Source organism: Stomoxys calcitrans, chromosome 4, assembly GCF_963082655.1.
Source record: "Stomoxys calcitrans chromosome 4, idStoCalc2.1, whole genome shotgun sequence".
Lineage (NCBI taxonomy): Eukaryota > Metazoa > Arthropoda > Insecta > Diptera > Muscidae > Stomoxys > Stomoxys calcitrans.
Genome location: NC_081555.1, coordinates 114,963,778 through 114,987,407, shown reverse-complemented (window position 1 = coordinate 114,987,407; position 23,630 = coordinate 114,963,778). Strand labels below are relative to the sequence as shown.

At 38.3% G+C, this 23,630-nt stretch overlaps 1 protein-coding gene across 2 annotated transcripts in view; it reads right to left on the bottom strand.

Annotated features, from left to right (window-relative positions):
- The window catches only part of LOC106081977 (uncharacterized), a 433,937-nt gene that overhangs the window by 5,773 nt on the left and 404,534 nt on the right, over nt 1-23,630 (bottom strand). For both annotated transcript variants that reach the window (XM_059367022.1, XM_059367023.1), the window contains 2 exons: nt 5,034-5,842; nt 2,216-2,365 (listed from right to left, as the gene is read on the bottom strand). In XM_059367022.1, the coding sequence (XP_059223005.1) occupies nt 2,216-2,365; nt 5,034-5,822 (939 nt within the window). In that variant the 5' untranslated portion in view covers nt 5,823-5,842. The remainder of the gene's footprint in view (nt 1-2,215; nt 2,366-5,033; nt 5,843-23,630) is intronic.

The following is a 23,630-nucleotide window of genomic DNA, read 5'->3' as shown; positions in this document are numbered from 1 at the left end:
CCATATAAACCGATCTGGGATCTTGACTTCTTGACCCCTAGAGGTCGCAATTTTTATCCGATGTGCCTGAAATTTTGTACGATTGATCCTCTCATGACCATCAACAAACGTGTTTATTGTGGTCTGAATCGGTCTATAGCCCGATACAGATCCCATATAAATCGTTCTCTCTATTTTACTTCGTGAGCCCCAATGGGCGCAATTCTTAAACGAATTGGCTGAAATTTTACACAGGCCTCCAACATATAATTTAATTGTGGTCCGAACCGGACCATATCTTGATATCGTTTTAATAGCAGAGTAACTCTTTTCTTATATCCTTTTTTGCCTAAGAAGAGATGCCGGGAAAAGAACTTGACAAATGCGATCCATGGTGGAGGGTATATAAGATTCGGCCCGGCCGAACTTAGCACGCTTTTACTTGTTTTCTTCTCACACCCCAATGTGGGTGAGAATTATCGATTAAGAACCCGCATTAAATCCCAGTCATATGGCCGTGGGGGATGTTTGCAAGTTAAAGTAAATTTTCTTAGCAACGAAAAACTATCTGTCGAAGCATGAGAGATTATCCGTCAAGAAGATGAGAGATGTTGTAATCAAAATCAAATCATCTGCCATCATTGGCTCAGTCAGCTAAAAAGAATACATAATAAAGACATTTGTAGTAGCAAAGCTTCCCATCTACCCATGCTAGTCATTTATATGATAATATATGTACATACATAGTATGTATGTAAGAACGTTTTTAATACCGCCAAGCAAAAGCTGTTTATAAAGTTTGTGACGTCACATTTCTCATGGAATTCCTCGATTAGCGGCAAATTTCATGACTACAGCAAAAAAAAAAAAAACACTTTTTCTATACGTAAACACCTATGTACATATGTATGTGTGTAAGCAATGAGCAAGCAAACAATAGTTTGAATGTTGATTATATTACCGGTATCCAATGCATTGCTGATAGAGGTGTAGTTTTTTTTCATCATTAGCGACAATTGCTGCTATTTATTTTTATTTCACACATAGCTAACTGTGTGGGAAGGAGGCATCGATATAAAAAAAAACCTTTGCAAAATCAGTCATATGGTCAAAGGGAATTTGATTCTACTTAGGAAAAGTTTCTGAGAGGTAAATTTCCTTAGCGGCGTCATCAACCAATGTTGAGACAAGTTCTCTCTCATTGTGCATTCATTGCCATAAAGAAAGAGAGAGAGAGAGAGAGAGAGATTGCAACCATTTCATTGGCCTCTTACATGTGTCTAGTTTGAAAAAGTCACGGAATCATTGAAGTTGATGGAATATTTTTTGAACAAATCATTAGTCGATCACAGGCCGAATGAAAGAAAAGTTTACTTTACATGATATCCGTGGATGAATGTGTTTATTCATCATTTTTTTTTTTGCCACACAGATTCCCCTCGTTGTGTGAGTGAGCCATTGATTGTTGTTATGCTACACAACAGCTAAAATGCTAACAGTGTTGTCAAGTGAAATCATAATTCATCAGAATTGGCGGTTTAGGGCATGTTTTAAAAAGTTTTCCAGCAATTACATGCATGATTAATAGTTGTAATGTGATAAGGGCAAATATGAAAAGTATAATACCGTGTTCCGAATAATGGTTAATGCAAATTTTTATTGCTTCCAGCTTTACGTTATTCAAATTCAAAAAATAAATACCAAATGCTATCGATTCCAAGGCAATTCTGACAAAATTTGCAAAAAAAAGGAGTGGCCAAAGTAGCGCAGGGGTTAGCATGTCCGCCTATGACGCTGAACGGCTGGGTTCAAGACCATCAGAAAAATTTTCAATGGTGGTTTTCCCCTCCTAATGCTGGCAACATTTGTGAGGAACTATGCCATGTAAAACTTCTCTCCAAAGAGGTGTCGCACTGCGGCACGCCGTTCGGACTCGGCTATAAAAAGGTGCCCCTTATCATTGAGCTTAAACTTGAATCGGACTGCACTCATTGATATGTGAGAAGTTTGCGCCTGTTCCTTAGTGGTATGTTCATAGCTAAAATTTGCAATTTGCAATAGAGTTTTGGAGACCTTTTCCATTCTATTGTGTCATTATCAGTTGCAAACCACACTACAGATTATACAGCAATGATCCTAAGTTTACATCTTAACTTTACTTCGATCAATATTTCAATATAGCATGTATAAACTTAAAGTTGATAAGTAATGGTAATTAAGTTTTATGTATACTTACATTGGATGGTTTTAGCATCTGTGGCAGAAATTTATATCTACGTGTTTTTTTGGCCCACATGCTCATATTTCGAATATCAATAGCAGATAAATCACTAGACCTTAACGTCTTATAAATATTATTTGTGTACGTTATAAGATTTTTGAAAATCTGAAAGGAAACATCATTTAAGGTATTAGATAATTTAAAAATAAATAAAAAAAAAAACAAACAAGTGAAAGCATGCGAAGTTCGGCCGGGCCGAATCGGTTTATATGGAAGCTGTAACAGCCTATAGAACATATTTGACACGTATGTTGAAAGCCATAGGAGAAGCCGTTGTTCAAAATTTCAGCCAAAATCGGAAAGGAATTGCGCCCTCTAGAGGCTGAAGAAGTCAAGACCCCAGATCGGTTTATATGACAGCTATATTAAATTATAGAGCGATTTGACCCACACCTAACACAGTTGTTGGAAATCATAAGAATACACCTTGCGCAAAATTTCAGCCAAATCGGAAAGGAATTGCGCCCTCTGGAGGTTGAAGAAGTCAAGACCCCAGATCGGTTTCTATGACAGCTATATTAGATCATGGAGCGATTTGAACCACACTTAACACAGTTGTTGGAAATCATAAGAAAACACTTTGCGCAAAATTTCGCCAAATCGGAAAGGAATTGCGCCCTCTAGAGGTTGAAGAAGTCAAGACCCCAGATCGGTTTCTATGACAGCTATATTAGATTACGGAGCGATTTGAATCACACTTAACACAGTTGTTGAAAATCATAAGAAAACACCTCGTGCAAAATTTCAGCCAAATCGAAAAGGAATTGCGCCCTCTAGAGGCTGAAGAAGTCAAGACCCCAGATCGGTTTATATAACAGCTATATTAGATTATAGAGCGATTTGAACCACACTTAACACAGTTGTTGGAAATCATAAGAAAACACCTCGTGCACCCCTTTTCAGCCTACTGGGATAAGAATTGCGCCCTCTAGATGCTCAAGAAGTCAAGATCCAAGATCGGTTTATATGGCAGCTATATCAGGTTATGGATCGATATGGCCCATTTATAATCCCAGCCGACCTACACTAATAAGGCGTTAGGTTAGGTAAGAGTGGCAGTCCTTTTACCGACTCACTTAGACTATTTTAAGTCCATTGTGATACCATAGTAGCGACATACTAAGGCTTCTGGGGGGAATCGAACCCACGACCCCTGCACTGGTAATCCAAGTACGCTACCAACTCTGGTACCGGGGCGCTCAATAAGAAGTATTCGTGCAAAATTTTAAGCGGCTAGCTGTACTCCTTCAAAAGTTAGCGTGCTTTCGACAGACAGACGGACGGACGGACAGACAGACAGACGGACATGGCTAGATCGACTTAAAATGACATGACCATCAAAAATATATGTATATTATGAGGTCTCAGAGGAATATTTAGTCATTCCGTTTGCAACACATCCAAATCAATCAATTTCCGACCCTACAAGGTGTAGATAATTCGGATCGTCGTAAAAATCAAAGACGATTTAATGATGTCCGTGTGTTCGTACGTCAATACGTCTGGCCGTCCGTCTGTTTTAATCACTCTACAGCCTTCAAAAATTGAGATATTGAGCTGAAATGTGGCACAGATAGGTCTTTTTGATGCACGCTGCTTAAGTTCTTGAACGGGCCAAATCGGAACATATAGCTGGATATAGCTGCTATATAGACCGATCTGCCGATAAAGAGTCTAATGCCCGTAAAAGCTTTATTTTTTAACCGATTTAGCTTAAATTTGCAACAGAGGGTTATTTTAAGCCTCCCGACATCTGACCTAAATATGGATGAGATCGGTCCATATTTAGATATAACTGCCATATAGACCGATCTCCCGATAAAGGGTCTGAAGGCCATAAAAGCTTTATTTTTTAACCGATTTACCTTAAATTTGAAACAGTGAGTAGATTAAGACCTCTCAGCATCCGACCTAAATATGGTTCAGATCGGACTATATTTAGATATAGCTGGCATATAGACCGATCTGCCGATAAGGGGACTGAAGACCATACAAACTTTATTTATTACCCGATTCCGCTGAAAATTAAAACACTGGGTTGTTTTAAGCCTCCCGACATCTGTCCTAAATATGGATGAGATCGGTCCATATTTAGATATAACTGCCATATAGACCGATCTCCCGATAAAGGGTCTGCAGCCCATAAAAGCTTTATTTTTTTAACCGATTCCCCTGAAATTTGCAACAGTGAGTAGGTTAAGACCTTCCAACATCCGACCTAAATATGGTTCAAATCGGACTATATTTAGATATAGCTGCCATATAGACCGATCTGCCGATAAGGGGCTGAAGCCCATAAAAGCTTTATTTTTTAACCGATTTCCCCGAAATTCGCAACAGTGGGTTATTTTAAGCCTCCCGACATCTGACCTAAATATGGATGAGATCGGTCCATATTTAGATATAACTGCCATATAGACCGATCTCCCGATAAAGGGTCTGCAGCCCATAAAAGCTTTATTTTTTAGCCGATTTTGCTGAAATTTGCAACAGTGAGTAGGTTAGGACCTCACAACATCCGACCTAAATATGGTTCAGATCGGACTATATTTAGATATAGCTGCCATATAGACTGATCTGCCGATAAGGGGACTGAAGCCCATAAAAGCTTTATTTATTACCAGATATCGCTGTAATGCGAAACTGTGAGTTATTTTGAGCCTCACGACATCCGACCTTAATATGGTTCAGATCGGTTTATAATCGGTGGGTATCCAAAGTTAATGCCTTTTGACTTGTTCTTTCTGTAAAACTATTTTCTAGGAAAACTTACCTCTTTCCTTGCCTCTTTTCTCCCGACTTTAGGCGTTCTTTTTGTTTTGATATATTGACCGCCGCAGGGATTTTGCCATGCGATATTTGAGGAATTCATGGTTTTGGTATAAAAGGCATGCCATGTTAACTGACGTTTGCGCAAAAATCTCTTTTCGCCATCGATATCAGTCTCCAATTGGTTACGAGTATCATGTCGTTGAGCATATTGACTATCATCGTTTGCATCTGGCAAAAAAGGCAACTGTGATGCAGGATGTTGTTTTAGTGCAAGTGGCAAATGTGACTTGGCGGATGCCTGCACCGCAGGGTGATGTAGTTGAAGACGGTGATGAAGATGATGATGAGAATACAGATGCTTTAGTAGATTATGATGTTGTCTTGCTGTGGCATTCATTGTTGCCCATGAGATCTGAGTTGGAGCTGCCTGCGCAGCACTTGATTGCTGTGCACTTAATACTGTTAATAACATGGTAATCAAAACAAATACTTGTATGTAACTGTTCGTAGCTAAGGAGGTAATTTTGAATATTTTATGCGCGCCTGGAGTTAACATCCACCCCATATGGTGGCCGGAAGGTTGTTGCTGTTGCTTTTGGCAGTTATCATTATGACAAGAATCGTTGTTGTTGTTGTTGTTGTTGCCATGGTTGGTACGTTGTAATTTCTGTCGCTCATGGCTGCGTAGTTGTCTCTGCGGCAAAGGAGCTTCTAAGGCTGTTGCTGACAACTGCACACTTTGTGCCAAATTGAGTTGTGGTGGGATGGTCGTTTTGGTTGGTGGTTGCATGTATTAACAACTAAATACAACTGTTAAAGAAAAGAAAAGCAAAAAGACCGAATATTAGCTATGAATTATTGTCATTTCAAATCGGTTGTCTATTGAATGTGACTAGCTTGCTCGCCTTATCGTGCTTGGCGATGCTTTGCATTGCCTCTCTTTGGTGTGGCGGTGTGGCGGCTAGTCTTGTCTACGTATATTTACAAATTATCATTATTAAGTTTATGACAGGCTTTTGTTATGCTAATTGTTGTGGTCAAACTTTTCCCTAAAGGAAAATTTTTTATGAGATTTTTGTGTGTCTACGTCTCACTTTGTTCGTCTGAATACAGTGACTGCGTGTGGTGATGGTAAAATCTCAAATGGCGACCGCCCCACCGACCGACCCATTGTGAATAGACATTGGAAAATATTAAATTTTGTGTAAAAATCCCCATAAATTGGGTTTTTCCAAATTTGACCGATTGCGCTCGAATGGTATGCATGACAGCAATGTTGTTAGTTTTTATTTTGGATTGTTGTTGTTTGTGGAATTTATTTATTTTTTTTTTGTTTTTTTATTCCATTGACGTCAGTTCAGTAGGTCGATACTATATCTGAGCTTCATTGCCAATTTATGGTTGTTTTGAATCAGTAGATGTATTTAGAAAGGTGAATCTTTCACTTACGCTTACTGTATAATCTGTCAGTATGATATTTGTACGCTGCTGCTATCATAATCTTGTTATTACACTAATGAACAAAAGCTTGATTGAATAAATGTTTGCTCTAGTTCAAATCTTAAACATGGTTAGCTGTACCTCTAGTACAAGTGAATTTTATTTACACCATTTAAAGGAATACAGTTGTGAAATCTCAGATCCCTAAAGTAAGTGCTCAAAAACTCTGCAAATGCAAAATGCAAATTTTGAGAATTTTTTCTGATGGTCTCGCCAGGATTCAGACACAGGCGTACAGCGTCATAGCCGGATATGCTAACGAAATTTGAAAAAAAAATCCCTATTGACCGCGTTTTCGGTTTTCCGAGCTAAGCTTGGTCCCGAGCAAACCGGATAATCGCGGTTCAACTGTATATCAGTGCACAGACCGAATTAAACTAAATTCAATAAGGTCCGGGTTCAAATCCCTCCTCAGTCAGCATCCGTAATAGGTCATTTATGGTGGTCACCCAAAGGAGTGGCGATAAAATGCCCCTCTGTGGCGTGCCCTGTGAAACTTTCTCCCTTATATTTATGCCATTGGACACACAATTTATCCACCTGTTTCTCAGCATATGGTTTATCCAGTCTCTAAGGGCCGGGTCCGTCAGTTCAGTAGGTCGATACTATATCTGAGCTTCATTGCCAATTTATGGTTGTTTTGAATCAGTAGATGTATTTAGAAAGGTGAATCTTTCACTTACGCTTACTGTATAATCTGTCAGTATGATATTTGTACGCTGCTGCTATCATAATCTTGTTATTACACTAATGAACAAAAGCTTGATTGAATAAATGTTTGCTCTAGTTCAAATCTTAAACATGGTTAGCTGTACCTCTAGTACAAGTGAATTTTATTTACACCATTTAAAGGAATACAGTTGTGAAATCTCAGATCCCTAAAGTAAGTGCTCAAAAACTCTGCAAATGCAAAATGCAAATTTTGAGAATTTTTTCTGATGGTCTCGCCAGGATTCAGACACAGGCGTACAGCGTCATAGCCGGATATGCTAACGAAATTTGAAAAAAAAATCCCTATTGACCGCGTTTTCGGTTTTCCGAGCTAAGCTTGGTCCCGAGCAAACCGGATAATCGCGGTTCAACTGTATATCAGTGCACAGACCGAATTAAACTAAATTCAATAAGGTCCGGGTTCAAATCCCTCCTCAGTCAGCATCCGTAATAGGTCATTTATGGTGGTCACCCAAAGGAGTGGCGATAAAATGCCCCTCTGTGGCGTGCCCTGTGAAACTTTCTCCCTTATATTTATGCCATTGGACACACAATTTATCCACCTGTTTCTCAGCATATGGTTTATCCAGTCTCTAAGGGCCGGGTCCATCCGGTTTGGATCAGTGTGTCGGTCCGCACATTGTTAAAAGCCCCCTCGATGTCAATGCATACCGCCAGTGTGTTCGTTTTGGCATCGAAGGATTCTTCTATTTTATGCACAACCTCGTGCAGGGCAGTTTCCACCGACCTTGCCTTGACATAGGCATGCTGTTTGTATTTGAGCAGTTCGCTGGATGTCATACTCTTTATCATGGTGTCCACAATACGTTCCATGGTTGGACGTAAGGCTTATGGGTCTGTAGGCCTTTGGGGTCGCATAACTTGCCTTGCCGGGCTATAAACACCATGCTTGCCTCCTGCCAGACTTTCGGAGTATATGCAAGTCCTGGGCACGCTGTCGGCCTCTTTCTGTAGTAACGCCGGAAATATACCATCAGGTCCGGGTGACTTAAATGGTTTGAAGCTCCTCAAGGATTCCTTCACCATTAATTCCGTTATTATAAACCTTCGATCAATGTCATTGTGCCAAAATTCCGGTGTCTCCGTGAGTCACGTCGTATCCTGTGGAAAATGGGTTTTCATCACAAGCCTCAACATAACCTCCGTTGTCTCTGCTCTCACTGCCATATCGTCTACTAAAGTTTCAGTTTGGACATGGGTTTTTGAGAGAAACTTTTTTATATTGGCGGCGTCATTAACGCTATCGACCTGTTCGCATAAAAGCTTCCAGGAGGCACGTTTTGCCGCTCTGCAATACAAATCCCAATAAACTTCCGCTTTTTTACGACGATATCGATTTTATCGATTTTGATGAAATTTTGCACACGTATTGGGATGCGAATTAAACCATCTCATGAAACATTTTGTAGAGATCGGACCAAAATTGTGGCTTCTACAGCCTTAAAAGGTCATATCGGATGAAAAATATATATGGGAGTTATATCTAAATCTGAACCGATTTTGATGAAATTTTGCACATGTATTGAGGGGTCACACAAAACATCTCACGCTGAATTTAGTAAAGATCGGACTAAAATTGTGGCTACTACAGCTTTAAAAAGGCATATCGCATGAAAGATATATATGGCAGCTATATAAAAATCTGATCCGATTCTGATGAAATTTTGCACACATATTGGGACGCCATAAAAAGCACTTGGTGTTAAATTAGGTAAAGATCGGGACAAAATTGCGCATTCTATAGCCTTTATAGGTTAAATCGGATGAAAGTTATACATGGGAGCTATATCTAAATCTGAACCGATTTAGATGAAATTTTGCACACACATTGGGACGCCATAAAAAGCACTTGGTGCTAAATTTGGTAAAGATCGGACTAAAATTGTGGCTCCTACAGCTTTAAAAGGGCACATCGGATGAAACATATATATGGCGGCTATATTTAAATCTGATCCGATTCTGATGAAATTTTGCACACATATTGGGACGCCACAAAAAGCACTTGGTGCGAAATTTTGGTAAAGATCGGAACAAAATTGCGCATTCTTTAGCCTTTATAGGTTAAATCGGATGAAAGTTATATATGGCAGCTATATAAAAATCTGATCCGATTCTGATGAAATTTCGCACACATATTGGGACGTCACAAAAAGCACTTGGTGCTAAATTTGGTAAAGATCGGAACAAAATTGCTCATTCTATAGCCTTTATAGGTTAAATCGGATGAAAGTTATATGTGGGAGCTATATAAAAATCTGATCCGCTTCTGATGAAATTTCGCACACATATTGGGACGCCATAAAAAGCACTTGGTGCTAAATTTGGTAAAGATCGGAACAAAATTGCTCATTCTGTAGGTTTTATAGGTTAAATCGGATGAAAGTTATATATGGCAGCTATATAAAAATCTGATCCGATTCTAATGAAATTTTGCACACATATTGGGACGCCATTAAAAGCAATTGGTGCTAAATTTGGTAAAGATCGGAACAAAATTGCTCATTCTATAGCCTTTATAGGTTAAATCGGATGAAAGTTATATATGGGAGCTATATCTAAATCTGAACCCATTTAGATGAAATTTTGCACACATATTGGGACGCCATAAAAAGCACTTGGTGCTAAATTTGGTAAAGATCGGAACAAAATTGTGGCTCCTACAGCTTTAAAAGGGCACATCGGATGAAAGATATATATGGGAGCTATATCTAAATCTGAACCCATTTAGATGAAATTTTGCATACATATTGGGACGCCATAAAAAGCACTTGGTGCTAAATTTGGTAAAGATCGGAACAAAATTGTGGCTCCTACAGCTTTAAAAGGGCACATCGGATGAAAGATATATATGGCAGCTATATAAAAATCTGATCCGATTCTAATGAAATTTTGCACACATCTTGGGACGCCACAAAAAGCACTTGGTGCTAAATTTGGTAAAGATCGGAACAAAATTGCTTATTCTATAGCCTTTATAGGTTAAATCGGATGAAAGTTATATATGGGAGCTATATCTAAATCTGGAGCGATTTTTTTTCAAAATCAATAGCGTTTGTCCTTGGACCAAAAAAGAGACTTTTGCAAAATTTTGTGAAAATTGGACAACAAGTGCGACCTATACTTTGATTAGAAGAATACATGGACAGACAGAGAGACAGACGGACAGATGGACATAGCTAAATCGAATCAGGAAGTGATTCTAAGCCGATCCGTAAACTTATCCATGGGTCTACCTCTTCTCCTTCATAGCGTTGCAAACAAATGCACAAATCTAAAATAGCCTGTACCACCGGGGGTGGCATATGGAATAATAAAATGTCGATGGTGCCATTGATATTTTGCCCGCTCTAAGTGCTCAATTATTATCGAACTTGGCTGTAGGATAGTGTAATCAATATCGTTATGTAAATTTGTAAACAATTCACAAGTATTTCTGTTTTTTTTTTTACTAAGCCGAAAAAAATTGTGTTATAAACGTCACTGCGTGCACAGCAAAAATCATGTTATGGCACATTGCTGAATGATTTGTGTATTTTTTTTTTTTAACTTTATTGTACGAGACACACGCGGACGCAGATCCAGTAAATAAACAATCACAAGATTCCAAAAGCACACTAAATAAAAATTTCACCAGTTATGACTCGTGGTTTTACAGCAAGTGACTATTTTACTGCCCCTGCCATAGCAGCTATACACTCGACGAAAAAAGTTGGGTAAACATGTTAACAAAATCAAGCATAGTATGGCGGCAACACTTAATTATTAGCCAGAGTTCGGACTAATCTATTAAAATGGAAGCCTCTTTGGCGTTTGGAGCTAAATATCCAAAAATACCATGCAGTCGACATACATTTGAAAATAGTATGCATATAAAAAAAAAAAATTAACTTTTATTTGTAGACATTATCTTCATTTGAATATGCCATCTCTCAACTATTATTGTCCCTCCGCCAATATGCAGCCTGTTTTCTTTGAGTGTCCAACTATTAAGGTGCTACTTAATATTCTCATCTCAACTTTAAATTGTTTAAATAAATGCAAAAAAAAAAAAAAATTGAAGTCGTCTGTCTAACACTACATCGCGCAAACACAAACTCACAATGCGGGGATTTTTCTTTCTAAAATGCCAAAGATTGATTACAACTAACAACGGCAATTAAATTCATATTCATAGGCGATTAGTTGAGTGAATAAGAATTGGAATCTAATGGTTTTTTTTTTTTTTTTTTTTTTTTTTTTTTTTTTGTATGCAAATTGATTGTGGCTATGATTATTACCGAAACCATACCAAACTTGACACTAATTTCGAATTGTTAACAACTATTAGGTAAATCACGAGACATTGAATGGCTCTGTGAATATTCCCATACTCGTAGTGGGAAACCACAGAAGAAGAAGAAGAAGAAGAAGAGGAATTAAAACAAACGTTTGAAATAAGCAGGAGAAATGTTTGATAAATAAGTTTGGATATAGAATTTCAACTTTTTGGAAGAACAAGAACAAAAGTTAACAGGTGAAACTGGGCTAAAGTTCGGCTGGGCCGAATCTTGGATACCCACCACCATGACATCCGCTAAATGTGTACCCTTATTAACTGAGTTTATATTTGAATTATTATACCAAGGATGGGGGTATATTCATTTTGTCATTCCGTTTGCAACACATCGAGATATCCATTTCCGACCCTTTCAAGTATATATATTCTTGATCAGCGTAAAAATCTAAGACGATCTAGACATGTCCGTCCGTCTGTCTGTTGAAATCACGCTACAGTCTTCAAAAATAGAGATATTGAGCTGACACTTTGCACAGAATCTTTTTTTGTCCATAAGCAGGTTAAGTTCGAAGATGGGCTATATCGGACTATATCTTAGTATAGCCCCCATATAGACCGATCCGCCGATTTAGGGTCTTTGGCCCATAAAAGCCACATTTATTATCCGATTTTGCTGAAATTTGGGATAGTGCGTTGTGTTAGGACCTTCGACATCCTCCGTCAATTTGGCTCAGATCGGTTCAGATTTGGATATAGCTGCCATATAGACCGATCCTTCGATATAGGGTCTCAGGCCCATAAAAGCCACATTTATTATCCGATTTTGCTGAAATTTGGGACAGTGTGTTGTCTTAGCCCCTTCGATATCCTTCGTCAATTAGGCTCAGATCGGTCCAGATTTGGATATAGCTGCCATATAGACCGATCCTCCGATTACGGGTCTTAGGCCCATAAAATGCGCATTTATTGTCCGATGTCGCCGAAATTTGGGACTGTGAGTAAAGTTAAGCCCCTTAACATACTTCTGCATTATCGCGCAGATCGGTCCAGATTTCGATATAGCTGCCATATAGACCGATCTCTCGGTTTTAGGTTTTGGGGCCATAAAAAGCGCATTTATTGTCCGATGTTGCCAAAATTTGGGACATTGAGTTAAGTTAAGTCCCTCCACACATTTCTGCAATTTGGTCTAGATCGATCAAGATTTGCATATAGCTGCCATATAGACCAATCTCTCGATTTAAAGTTTTGGCCCAATAAAAGGATCATTTTTAATCCGATTGCACTGAAATTTGACACACTGACTTATGTTATGCTTTTCGACATCCGTGTCGTATATAGTTCAGATCGGTTTATTTTTAGATATAACTACTAAAAGGACCAATATTTTGTTATATACAATTGAACAATGATTTTTACTTATTAGTATTTGGTCCAAATCGGAACATATGTTGATATAACTGCTATGGGGCGTAAGGTGTCAGTTTTGCACCGAATTTTGAAAAAAGGTGGTTTACATATATACCCGAGGTGGTGGGTATCCAAAGTTCGGCCCGGCCGAACTTAAACGCCTTCTTACTTGTTTTAAACTCAAGAAGTCATATCGTGTTATAGGTACTTAGGGGGGCGGGGGGGCTACAGCACCGATTCTTCGGATAAAACTTGGCTAGTGGTTTGGGCCAAATTTCAGCCATATCTGGTGAAAATTAAGGCTTTTAAGGGCTCAAGAAGTCAAATCGGGGGATCGGTTTATATGGGGACTATATCTGTTTATAGACCGATCCGGATCATACTTGGCATGCACGTTGGAAGTCATAATTCAAGTCAACGTTCCAAATCTCAGCCAAATCAAACGAAAATTGAGGCTCCTAAGGGGTCAAGAAATCAAATCGGGGTTCGGTTTATATGGCGTCTATATCTATTTATAGACCGATCCGGATCATACTTGGCATGGAAGCTAGAAGTCATAACTCTAGACTTTGTTCTCAATTTCAGCCAAATCGGATGAAAGTTCAGGCTTCTAAGGGCTCAAGAAGTCAAATCCGGCAAGCGGTTTATATGGGGGCTATATCTGTTTATAGACCGATCCGGATCATACTTGGCATGGAAGCTAGAAGTCATAACTCTAGACTTTGTTCCAAATTTCAGCCAAATCGGTTTAAAGTTTAGGCTTCTAGAGGTTCAAGAAGTCAAATCCGGCAAGCGGTTTATATGGGGGCTATATCTATTTATAGACCGATTCGAATCATAATTGGCATGGAAGCTAGAAGTCATAACTCTAGACTTTGTTCCAAATTTCAGTCAAATCGGATGAAAGTTCAGGCTTCTAAGGGCTCAAGAAGTCAAATCGGGGGATCGGTTTATATGGGGACTATATCTGTTTATAGACCGATCCGGATCATACTTGGCATGTACGTTGGAAGTCATAATTCAAGTCAACGTTCCAAATCTCAGCCAAATCAAACGAAAATTGAGGCTCCTAAGGGGTCAAGAAATCAAATCGGGGTTCGGTTTATTTGGGGACTATATCTGTTTATAGACCGATTCGAATCATACTTGGCATGGAAGCTAGAAGTCATAACTCTAGACTTTGTTCCAAATTTCAGTCAAATCGGATGAAAGTTCAGGCTTCTAAGGGCTCAAGAAGTCAAATCCGGTTTATATGGGGGCTATATCTGTTTATAGATCGATTCAGATCATACTTGGCATGAATGCTGGAAGTCATAACCTAAGCCCTTGTTTCAAATTTCAGCCAAATCGAATGAAATTTCATGCTTCTAAGGGCTCAAGAAGTCAAATCCGGCAAGTGGTTTATATGGGGGCTATTATAGACCGATTCAGATTATACTTGCCATGATGCTGGAAGTCATAACCTAAGCCCTTGTTTCAAATTTCTGCCAAATCCGGTTTATATGGGGGCTATATCTGTTTATAGACCGATTCGAATCATACTTGGCATGGATGCTGGAAGTCATAACCTTGTTTCAAATTTCAGCCAAATCGGATGAAATTTCATGCTTCTAAGGGCTCAAGAAGTCAAATCCGGCAAGCGGTTTATATGGGGGCTATTATAGACCGATTCAGATCATACTTGGCATGGATGCTGGAAGTCATAAGTCAAGTTCTTGTTCCAAATTTCAGCCAAGGGCTCAGGAAGTCAAATCGGAAGATCGGTTTATATAGTAGCTATATCTAAATCTGAACCGATATGGCCCATTTGCAATTGCCAACGATCTACGTCAATAGTAAGTATCTGTGCAACATTTCAAGCGGCTGGCATAACGCGTTCGTCCTCTATCGAGATTTCGACAGATGGGCGGACATGGCTATATCGACTCAGAACGTCCAGACGATCGAGATATTTATATGAAATTTTGCGCAGATATTTAATATTGATGTAGGTCGTTGCGGATTGCAAATGTGCCACATCGTTTCAGGTTTAGATATAGCTCCCATATAATAAGTCTTCTGACTTATTGAGGCTCTGGAATCCGCAGTTGTCGTTCGATTTGGCTGAAATTTTCCATGTGGTGTTCTGTTAACAATTGTGCCAAGTACGATCCAAATCGTTCTATAACCTGATATAGCTCCCGTACAAATCGCTTTCATGATTTGACTTCATGTGTCGTTACAAGCCGCAATTTTTGTCCGATTTGGCTGACATTTTGCACGTAGTGTTTTGTTATGACTTCTAACAGCTGTGCCAAGTACGGTTCAAAACGGTTTTTAAACTGATATAGCTCCCATATAAACCGCTCTATCGATTTGTCTTCTTGAGTCCCTACAAACCGCAATTTTTGTCCGATTTGGCTGACATTTTGCACGTAGTGTTTTGTTATGACTTCTAACAGCTGTGCCAAGTACAGTCCAAATCAGTGTACAACATGATATAGCTATTGATTATCCTTGTTCGGTTCTTGGAATCTTTAATTGTTGCTGGTCTGGCAGAAGTTTGGTATGTAGAGTGAAATGATGCCCTTCAACAAAATTTATTTTGTATACATTTTTAGCAGAATTCATGGTGGTGGTTTCCCAAGATTCGGCCCGGACAAACTTAGCAAGCTTTTACTTCAATTATTCTAAATTTGTTTATTGTAAATATTTCTTGTTGAAGTTTAATTTGTTGTATAATTTATAATTATTTGTTCTTTTCATTTAGTTAAAACTTCCGTTTGACATTTTTTTTTTATAATTATTGTTTATTTTTTAATTGCTTCCATTTCTTTACGTCATCGTCAGTATTGTAAACAAAAGAGGTGTGGCGTTCAAAAAAACAACACAACGAAAAAGAATTTAAATCACAAGTGTCTTAATGTATGTGTGTGTGTGTGTGTGTGTATGTGTGTCAATAAATGATAACAACATGAACGAAATATCTTTGATTGAAACGTGCTGCGGCTAGCGTTGACTAATCAACACTCCAGGGCAAATTAGTAACTGTTAAACATAATATAGTTGACGAAGATAGTTTTTGTCAGATATTCGATTCAGGTGTTGTTGTTTGTTTTTTTTGTTGTTGGTTCGTTTTTTTTTGTTTTTTTGTTTTTTTTTTTGTTTTTTTTTCCCTCTTTAAAGGTCACAGTAGCCGGTTAATTAATATGCAGTTTAGTCAACCCATTTGTATGATGATGTCGATTTCCAAATGATTCATCCATACCATGGGAGGCGTTTATATGGCACGCAACGCTTTTCTAGTTGGAATGATTTGGCATTTTTCTATCAAAGAGATGAACTTTGAAATCTTGGTGTGAGAGCCTCGGTGTGTAAACTAGACATACATATACACGAGTATCTAAGTAGGTGATAATGTTCACAATATTTTTAACAATAATGACAAACACCCACACTCACTATTAGGCATTATTATGTACGTACACCAGATAATCAATCTGATTGAAAATATGTGCATGTGCCCATCGCTGTTTTCCAATTGCTTTTGGATAAATGAAAGAAGTTGACATTGGAGTTGATACGGAGATCTTAATATTGCGGTAGAAATAGTGCGCAGTCTAAGAGCAAATGATAGGGACAGAGAGCGAGAGAAGGAGAAAGAGAGAGAGAGAGAGAGCAAAAGAATACATGTATGTTTGGCAATAAAACGAATGATTCGAAGAGCTGTGGTTGAATACAAACCAATACATAGCGACAACAATAATTCTTAATAACAGCAACACTGCTAAAGAGTTATAAGGCAGCAGTTACCGATAAGTTGTCATTTGTCAAAAGCTTGATGACGACGAATGACAAAGGCGCGCAATCTGAGAGAAAATAATATAGTGACGAAAAACGGCAACAAAAACAACGAAATGCAAGGTTTTAATTATAGCCTAACCAAGGTACAGTGGAGGCCACCGTGGCGCAGAGGTAAGCATGTCCGCCTATGACGCAGAACGCCTGGCAACATGATTGAGGTACTATGCCACGTAAAACTTCGCCGTTCGAACTAGGCTATAAAAAGGATGACCCTTATCATTGAGCTTTAACTTGAATCGCACTGCACTCATTGATATGTGAGAAGTTTGCCCCGGTTCCTTAGTGGAATGTTCATGGGCAAAATTTGCATTTGCAACCAAGGTATACCAATTCATAATGGCAATATGGACAGTAAGTAGCAGACTATATGGCAGACTTTTCAACAAGTAAAAGTGTGCTATGTTTGGCCGGGTCAAATCTAGGGAACCCACCGCTAAAAATGTATGCAAAACAAATTTAGTTAAAGAGCATAATTTTATTCTACATGCCAAACTTCTGTCAAACCAGTAAAAATTTACCGCTTATAGGAATCGAACAATGATTATCGAAAGTTATCAAGTTATAGGAAGCCGTAAATTTCAGCTAGACCATATAATGCATGTTCCACCGGGGAACATGCATGAAAGGTGGGATGGTTTAAATATATACCCGAGGTTGTGGGTCGGTCGAACTTGATGCCTTTTTACTTGTTTCGTTTTCGACAACACCGATTATGTGCTTAGCAACAACTGCCAAATTCTTACACCAAACACTTTGCGGTCATTTCAGCCATAAATCAATAAAAACAAAATCTTTGGTAGCCTAGACGTCAAGCGACGTCATTGATGTTAAAGACTAAAAAAAGAAGCCTAAAAAAGAGCTTTAAACCAGACTGCTACCACAAACCAAAACAAACACCAAACGATTAACACCTCGAGAGCATAGCGACAACACAAACTGGCTGAAACTACTTGCAATGAGAGTAAGCCAAATCAGTTGAACCGACACATGGTTGTTGCTGTGTTTTCATCGCTCCCAAAAGACTTTAGTAAAGGTGCTATTAGACGTCATGTACATATTTGTTATAAGACATGTCTCCTTCCATACCCATATGAATTGAGTTGATGTGTGTTATGCCATGTCTACATTGACTCGTTTTGCTTATGTCGTTTTGAAAAACATCTCAAATGTCCACTATTTTGGAAATTACCCTATTAGACACTCCAACATAAATGTTATGATCTCTTAAATTTTGTTGAGTTTAGAGTTTTTTTTGGAAAAAATATGATTTTATTTTTTTTGACATTATTCAGGGCTGTATAGCCCACCCCCTCCGAGGCCTTTCGATGCTTATAGCTCTTTGTACATTAAGCCATTGGCAAAAGTTAAAACTTTTTGGAATCGTAGAAGACTAATCGGGAGATCGGCCTATATGAGAGCTATGTCAGGTTATGGATCGATTTGATCAATACTTACCATGGATGCTGGAAGTCTTTATAAAACGCTACGTTCCAAATCGAACAACAATTACGGTTTCTAGGATCTCAAGAAGTTAAATAGGGATATCGGTTAATATGGGAGCTATATCGGATTATAGACCGATTGGAACCTTACTGCGCAAGGTTGTTAGAAGTCGCAACAGAACAGTATGGGCAAAATTTCAGTCAAATCGGACAATCGGTTTCCAGGGATGTCAAAGATGTCAAATCGTAAAGTATCTGTGCACTTTTAATAAGTTCGATCGGACGGACTAACGGATTTGACTTCACCGATTTAAAATGTCAATACGATCAAGAAAGTATTGGGTTGCCCAAAAAGTAATTGCGGATTTTTCATATAGTCGGCGTTGACAAATTTTTTCACAGCTTGTGACTCTGTAATTGCATTCTTCTTTCTGTCAGTTATCAGCTGTTACTTTTAGCTTGCTTTAGAAAAAAGTGTAAAAAAAATATATTTGATAAAAGTTCATTCTAAGCTTTATTAAAAACGCATTTACTTTCTTTTAAAACATCCGCAATTACTTTTGGGGCAACCCAATACATTATGGGATCGCAGGTCAATATTTCGATGTGTAACAAACGGAATAACGAGATAAGTTTACCCTCACCCTATGGTAGCGGGCATAGTTACACAGTTATTTCAACATCAGTGTTTAATAGGAAATATACATGCCGTCTGATAGCACCTTAACATTACATGAGTTCATTGAGTTCTTTTACCCAATTCAATAATTTTAATTGACAAATTTTTAAGGTCAGGCCATTAAGTCATCGGAATTTTGTGATAATTTTATAAACGTTTGTTGACCTTATCTAATCTATAGAAAACGTGCCTTTTTTTCTATTTTTAGTTTTATATCCTTCACCAGGGACGTAGGTCGCATTTTATTTTGGGTGGGGGGAGAAGGGAGGGGTGGATGCCCCTTAAAAGCCACATTTATTACCCGATTTTGTTGTAATTTGAGACAGCGAGTTGTGATAGGCCAGTCGACATTCTTCTTCAGTTTGGCCCAGATCGGCCCAGACTTGGATATAGTCATATAGGCCGATCCGCCGACTTAGGCTCTTAGGCCCATCAAAGGCGCATTTATTATCCGATTTTGCCCAAATTCGGTACAGCGAGTTGTGTACGGAGCCAGTCGACCTCCCCTTTTCAATTTGGTCCAGATCGGTCTGGATTTAGATATAGCTGCCATATGGACCGATCTCTTGATTTAAGATTGTGGACTCATAAAACGCGCATTTATTGTACGATGACGCCAAAATTTGGGACAATGGGTTGTGTTAGGCCCTTCGATATTCTTTTGCAACTTAGCCCAAGTCGGTCCAGATTTGGAGGTAGCTGCCATGTAGACCGATATCTCGATTTAAAGTCTTTGCCCCATTAAAGACGCATTTATAATCCGATTTCACCGAAATTTGACGGTTTGTTTTTAGATATAGCTACTAAACAGACCAATATTTTGTTTCACACAATTAAAATATGACTTGTACTTATTAGTATTTGTTCACAATCGGAACATATTTCGGGGCATAAGGTATGCATTTTTCCCCGGATTTTGGCGAAAAGTGGTTTACATATATACCCGGCCGAACTTAACGCCTTCTTACTTGTCGTCTTAACTTCAAACACTTCTGCCAATCTGGAATTCTGACTTTTTGAGCCGCTAGAGGGCGCAATGATTATCTGATTTTGCTGAAATGTTTACACGAAGTGTTCTGGTTTGAGCGTCAAGAAGTGTGCCAAGTATGGTCAAAATCGGTTCATAACCTGATATAGCTTCCATATAAACCGATTTCGGATATTGCCTTTTTTAGCCGCTAGAGGGCGCAATGATTATCCGATTTTGTTGAAATTTTTACACAAAGTGTTCTGGTTTGAGCGTCAAGAAGTGTGCCAAGTATGGTCGAATTCGGTTCATAAACGGATATAGCTTCCATATAAACCGATTTCGGATATTGCCTTTTTTAGCCGCTAGAGGGCGCAATGATTATCCGATTTTGTTGAAATTTTTACACGAAGTGTTCTGGTTTGAGCGTCAAGAAGTGTGCCAAGTATGGTCGAAATCGGTTCATAACCTGATATAGCTTCCATATAAACCGATTTCGGATATTGCCTTCTAGAGCCGCTAGAGGGCGCAATGATTATCTGATTTTGCTGAAATGTTTACACGAAGTGTTCTGGTTTGACCGTCAACAAGTATGCCAAGTATGGTCGAAATCGGTTCATAACCTGATATAGCTTCCATATAAACCGATTTCGGATATTGCCTTTTCTAGCCGCTAGAGGGCGCAATGATTATCCGATTTTGTTGAAATTTTTACACAAAGTGTTCTGGTTTGAGTGTCAAGTAGTGTGCCAAGTATGGTCGAAATCGCTTCATAACCTGATATAGCTTCCATATAAACCGATTTCGGATATTGCCTTTTTTAGCCGCTAGAGGGCGCAATGATTATCCGATTTTGTTGAAATTTTTACACGAAGTGTTCTGGTTTGAGCGTCAAGAAGTGTGCCAAGTATGGTCGAAATCGGTTCATAACCTGATATAGCTTCCATATAAACCGATTTCGGATATTGCCTTTTTTAGCCGCTAGAGGGCGCAATGATTATCTGATTTTGCTGAAATGTTTACACGAAGTGTTCTGGTTTGACCGTCAACAAGTATGCCAAGTATGGTCGAAATCGGTTCATAACCTGATATAGCTTCCATATAAACCGATTTCGGATATTGCCTTTTCTAGCCGCTAGAGGGCGCAATGATTATCCGATTTTGTTGAAATTTTTACACAAAGTGTTCTGGTTTGAGCGTCAAGAAGTGTGCCAAGTATGGTCAAAATCGGTTCATAACCTGATATAGTTTCCATATAAACCGATTTCGGATATTGCCTTTTTTAGCCGCTAGAGGGCGCAATGATTATCCGATTTTGTTGAAATTTTTACACAAAGTGTTCTGGTTTGAGCGTCAAGAAGTGTGCCAAGTATGGTCGAATTCGGTTCATAAACTGATATAGCTTCCATATAAACCGATTTCGGATATTGCCTTTTTTAGCCGCTAGAGGGCGCAATGATTATCTGATTTTGTTGAAATTTTTACACGAAGTGTTCTGGTTTGAGCGTCAAGAAGTGTGCCAAATATGGTTGAAATCGGTTCATAAACTGATTTAGCTCGCATATAAAACCGATTTCGGATATTGACTTCTAGAGCCGCTAGAGGGCGCAATTAGTATACGATTTGCCTGCAATTTTGCTTGAGGTGTTGTGTTCTAAATTCTAACATCTGAGCTTAGTTTCAAATCAGTTCATAACCTGATATATATAGCTCCCATATAATGCGATCTCGGATCTTGACTTCGTGATCCTCTAGAGAGCGCAATTGTATTCCGATTTGGCGGAAATTGTGCATGAAGTGTTGTGCTGAACCACAATCGGCTCACAATCTGATACAGCTCCAATATAAACCGATTTCGGATCGTCCGATCTGAACCACACTTCAAAGAAATGGGTAGGGGTCTACGAGAACTCAGCGTACCGAATTTCATCGAAATCAAATGAACAATGATCAATTTATTGACTCAAGACTTTAAGTCTGGCGATCGGTCTATGTAGCGACTATATATTGGGTTGCCCAAAAAGTAATTGCGGATTTTTTAAAAGAAAGTAAATGCATTTTTAATAAAACTTAGAATGAACTTTAATCAAATATACTTTTTTACATTTTTTTCTAAAGCAAGCTAAAAGTAACAGCTGGTAACTGACAGAAGAAAGAATGCAATTACAGAGTCACAAGATGTGAAAAAATTTGTCAACGCCGACTATATGAAAAATCCGCAATTACTTTTTGGGCAACCCAATATAACTAAAATCCGATTTTATGAGATCAGAATATCAGGTTTATATACAAAGAATAGGAAATCATCAAAAAATGTTTGGAAAATATTTGTATACCCAAGATAACTGTAAACTTATAAATACCCAGCTTTTGGGTATAAATTTACCGAGTGAATACCTTTTGGGTATTTACCCATCGCCCATCTCCAGACATGAACCAACTTAGGGGAGTGGCATTGAAAACAATTAGGGATTTTGTAAGTAGCAGTTTCTATTTCGAACTTAAAATTTTCTTTTTAGAGGTTACTTTATAGTTTTAGGGCGCACAACAAGCCGATTACTGGGGCGTGGGGCGGATTAATATCTGCACCCTCTTTTCAACCTGACCTAACCTATAACTTCCAACAACTGTGTCAACTACGGTTCAAATCGGTCTATAACCTGATATAGCTCCCATATAAACCGATCTCACGATTTGATTTCTTTCTGGAGGCCGCACCAGCTCGGGCAAAAATTGCGACTTGTAAGGGCTCAAGAAGTCACAACGGACGATCGGTTTATATGTGGGAGCTGTATCAGGTAATAGACCGATTTGAACCGTAGCTGACACAGTTGTTAAAACTTATAACAAAACACTCTGTGCAAAATTTCAGTTAAATCGAACAAAAATTCCGACTTCCAGGGGCACAAGAAATCAAATCGTGAGATCGCTTTATATTTGGGAGCTATATCAGGCTATGGACCGATTTGGACCGTATCAGGCACAGCTTTACACTCACTTACAAGGAATATTTTTATGATTAGTAAGTTCACTATCACTTAGTTTTATTAGTTTATTGAAAACACCGATTTGAAACTTTGCTCACATATACAGATTGATAGCACATCGGCAGCCGTTTAAAAAATTCACTTTTCACAGAAGATATATTAGAGATAATTTTTTTCCAAAAAAATATACTTTTTGATTGTTCAATAGTTATGCTAAGACATGCCCCATGCATACGGAGCCTAAAAAGTGTGTTTTTGTTTTTAATATAATTTGCTAAAAGCTAAGATATGAATCACATTGAACGAAGGTACATCTGTAAAGTCAATCACTGATTATGGTCTATCAAATGTGGAAAAGAGGGTACAATGCGCAAATTACAATAAAAAAAAAAAATAAATAAAAAAATAATTCTCCAGAAATACCTTGGGAAACAAAAACAAATTTATGAAATCTTGGAAAATAATCTCCAAAAAGGCTTTGTTGTTAGGAAGGATAGCAACGTTTGTTATGGAAAGAACACTGATTTCAATTTTTTTTTTATTTTAAAACACACTGTTCCAACTTTTGTGTCACTAGGATGGGCTGAGCTCTAAATCACACTGATTGCAAATGCTATGTTTTGTGCACATTTTATACTTAAATTGTTAATGCATAATTTTCCAAATAAGAATAATGGATAACTATCAAATTCATTGAGGGGCTTTTTTCCCAATTACTCCATTTGAAGGTAAGATAAGATAAGACACATGTTAACATTATCA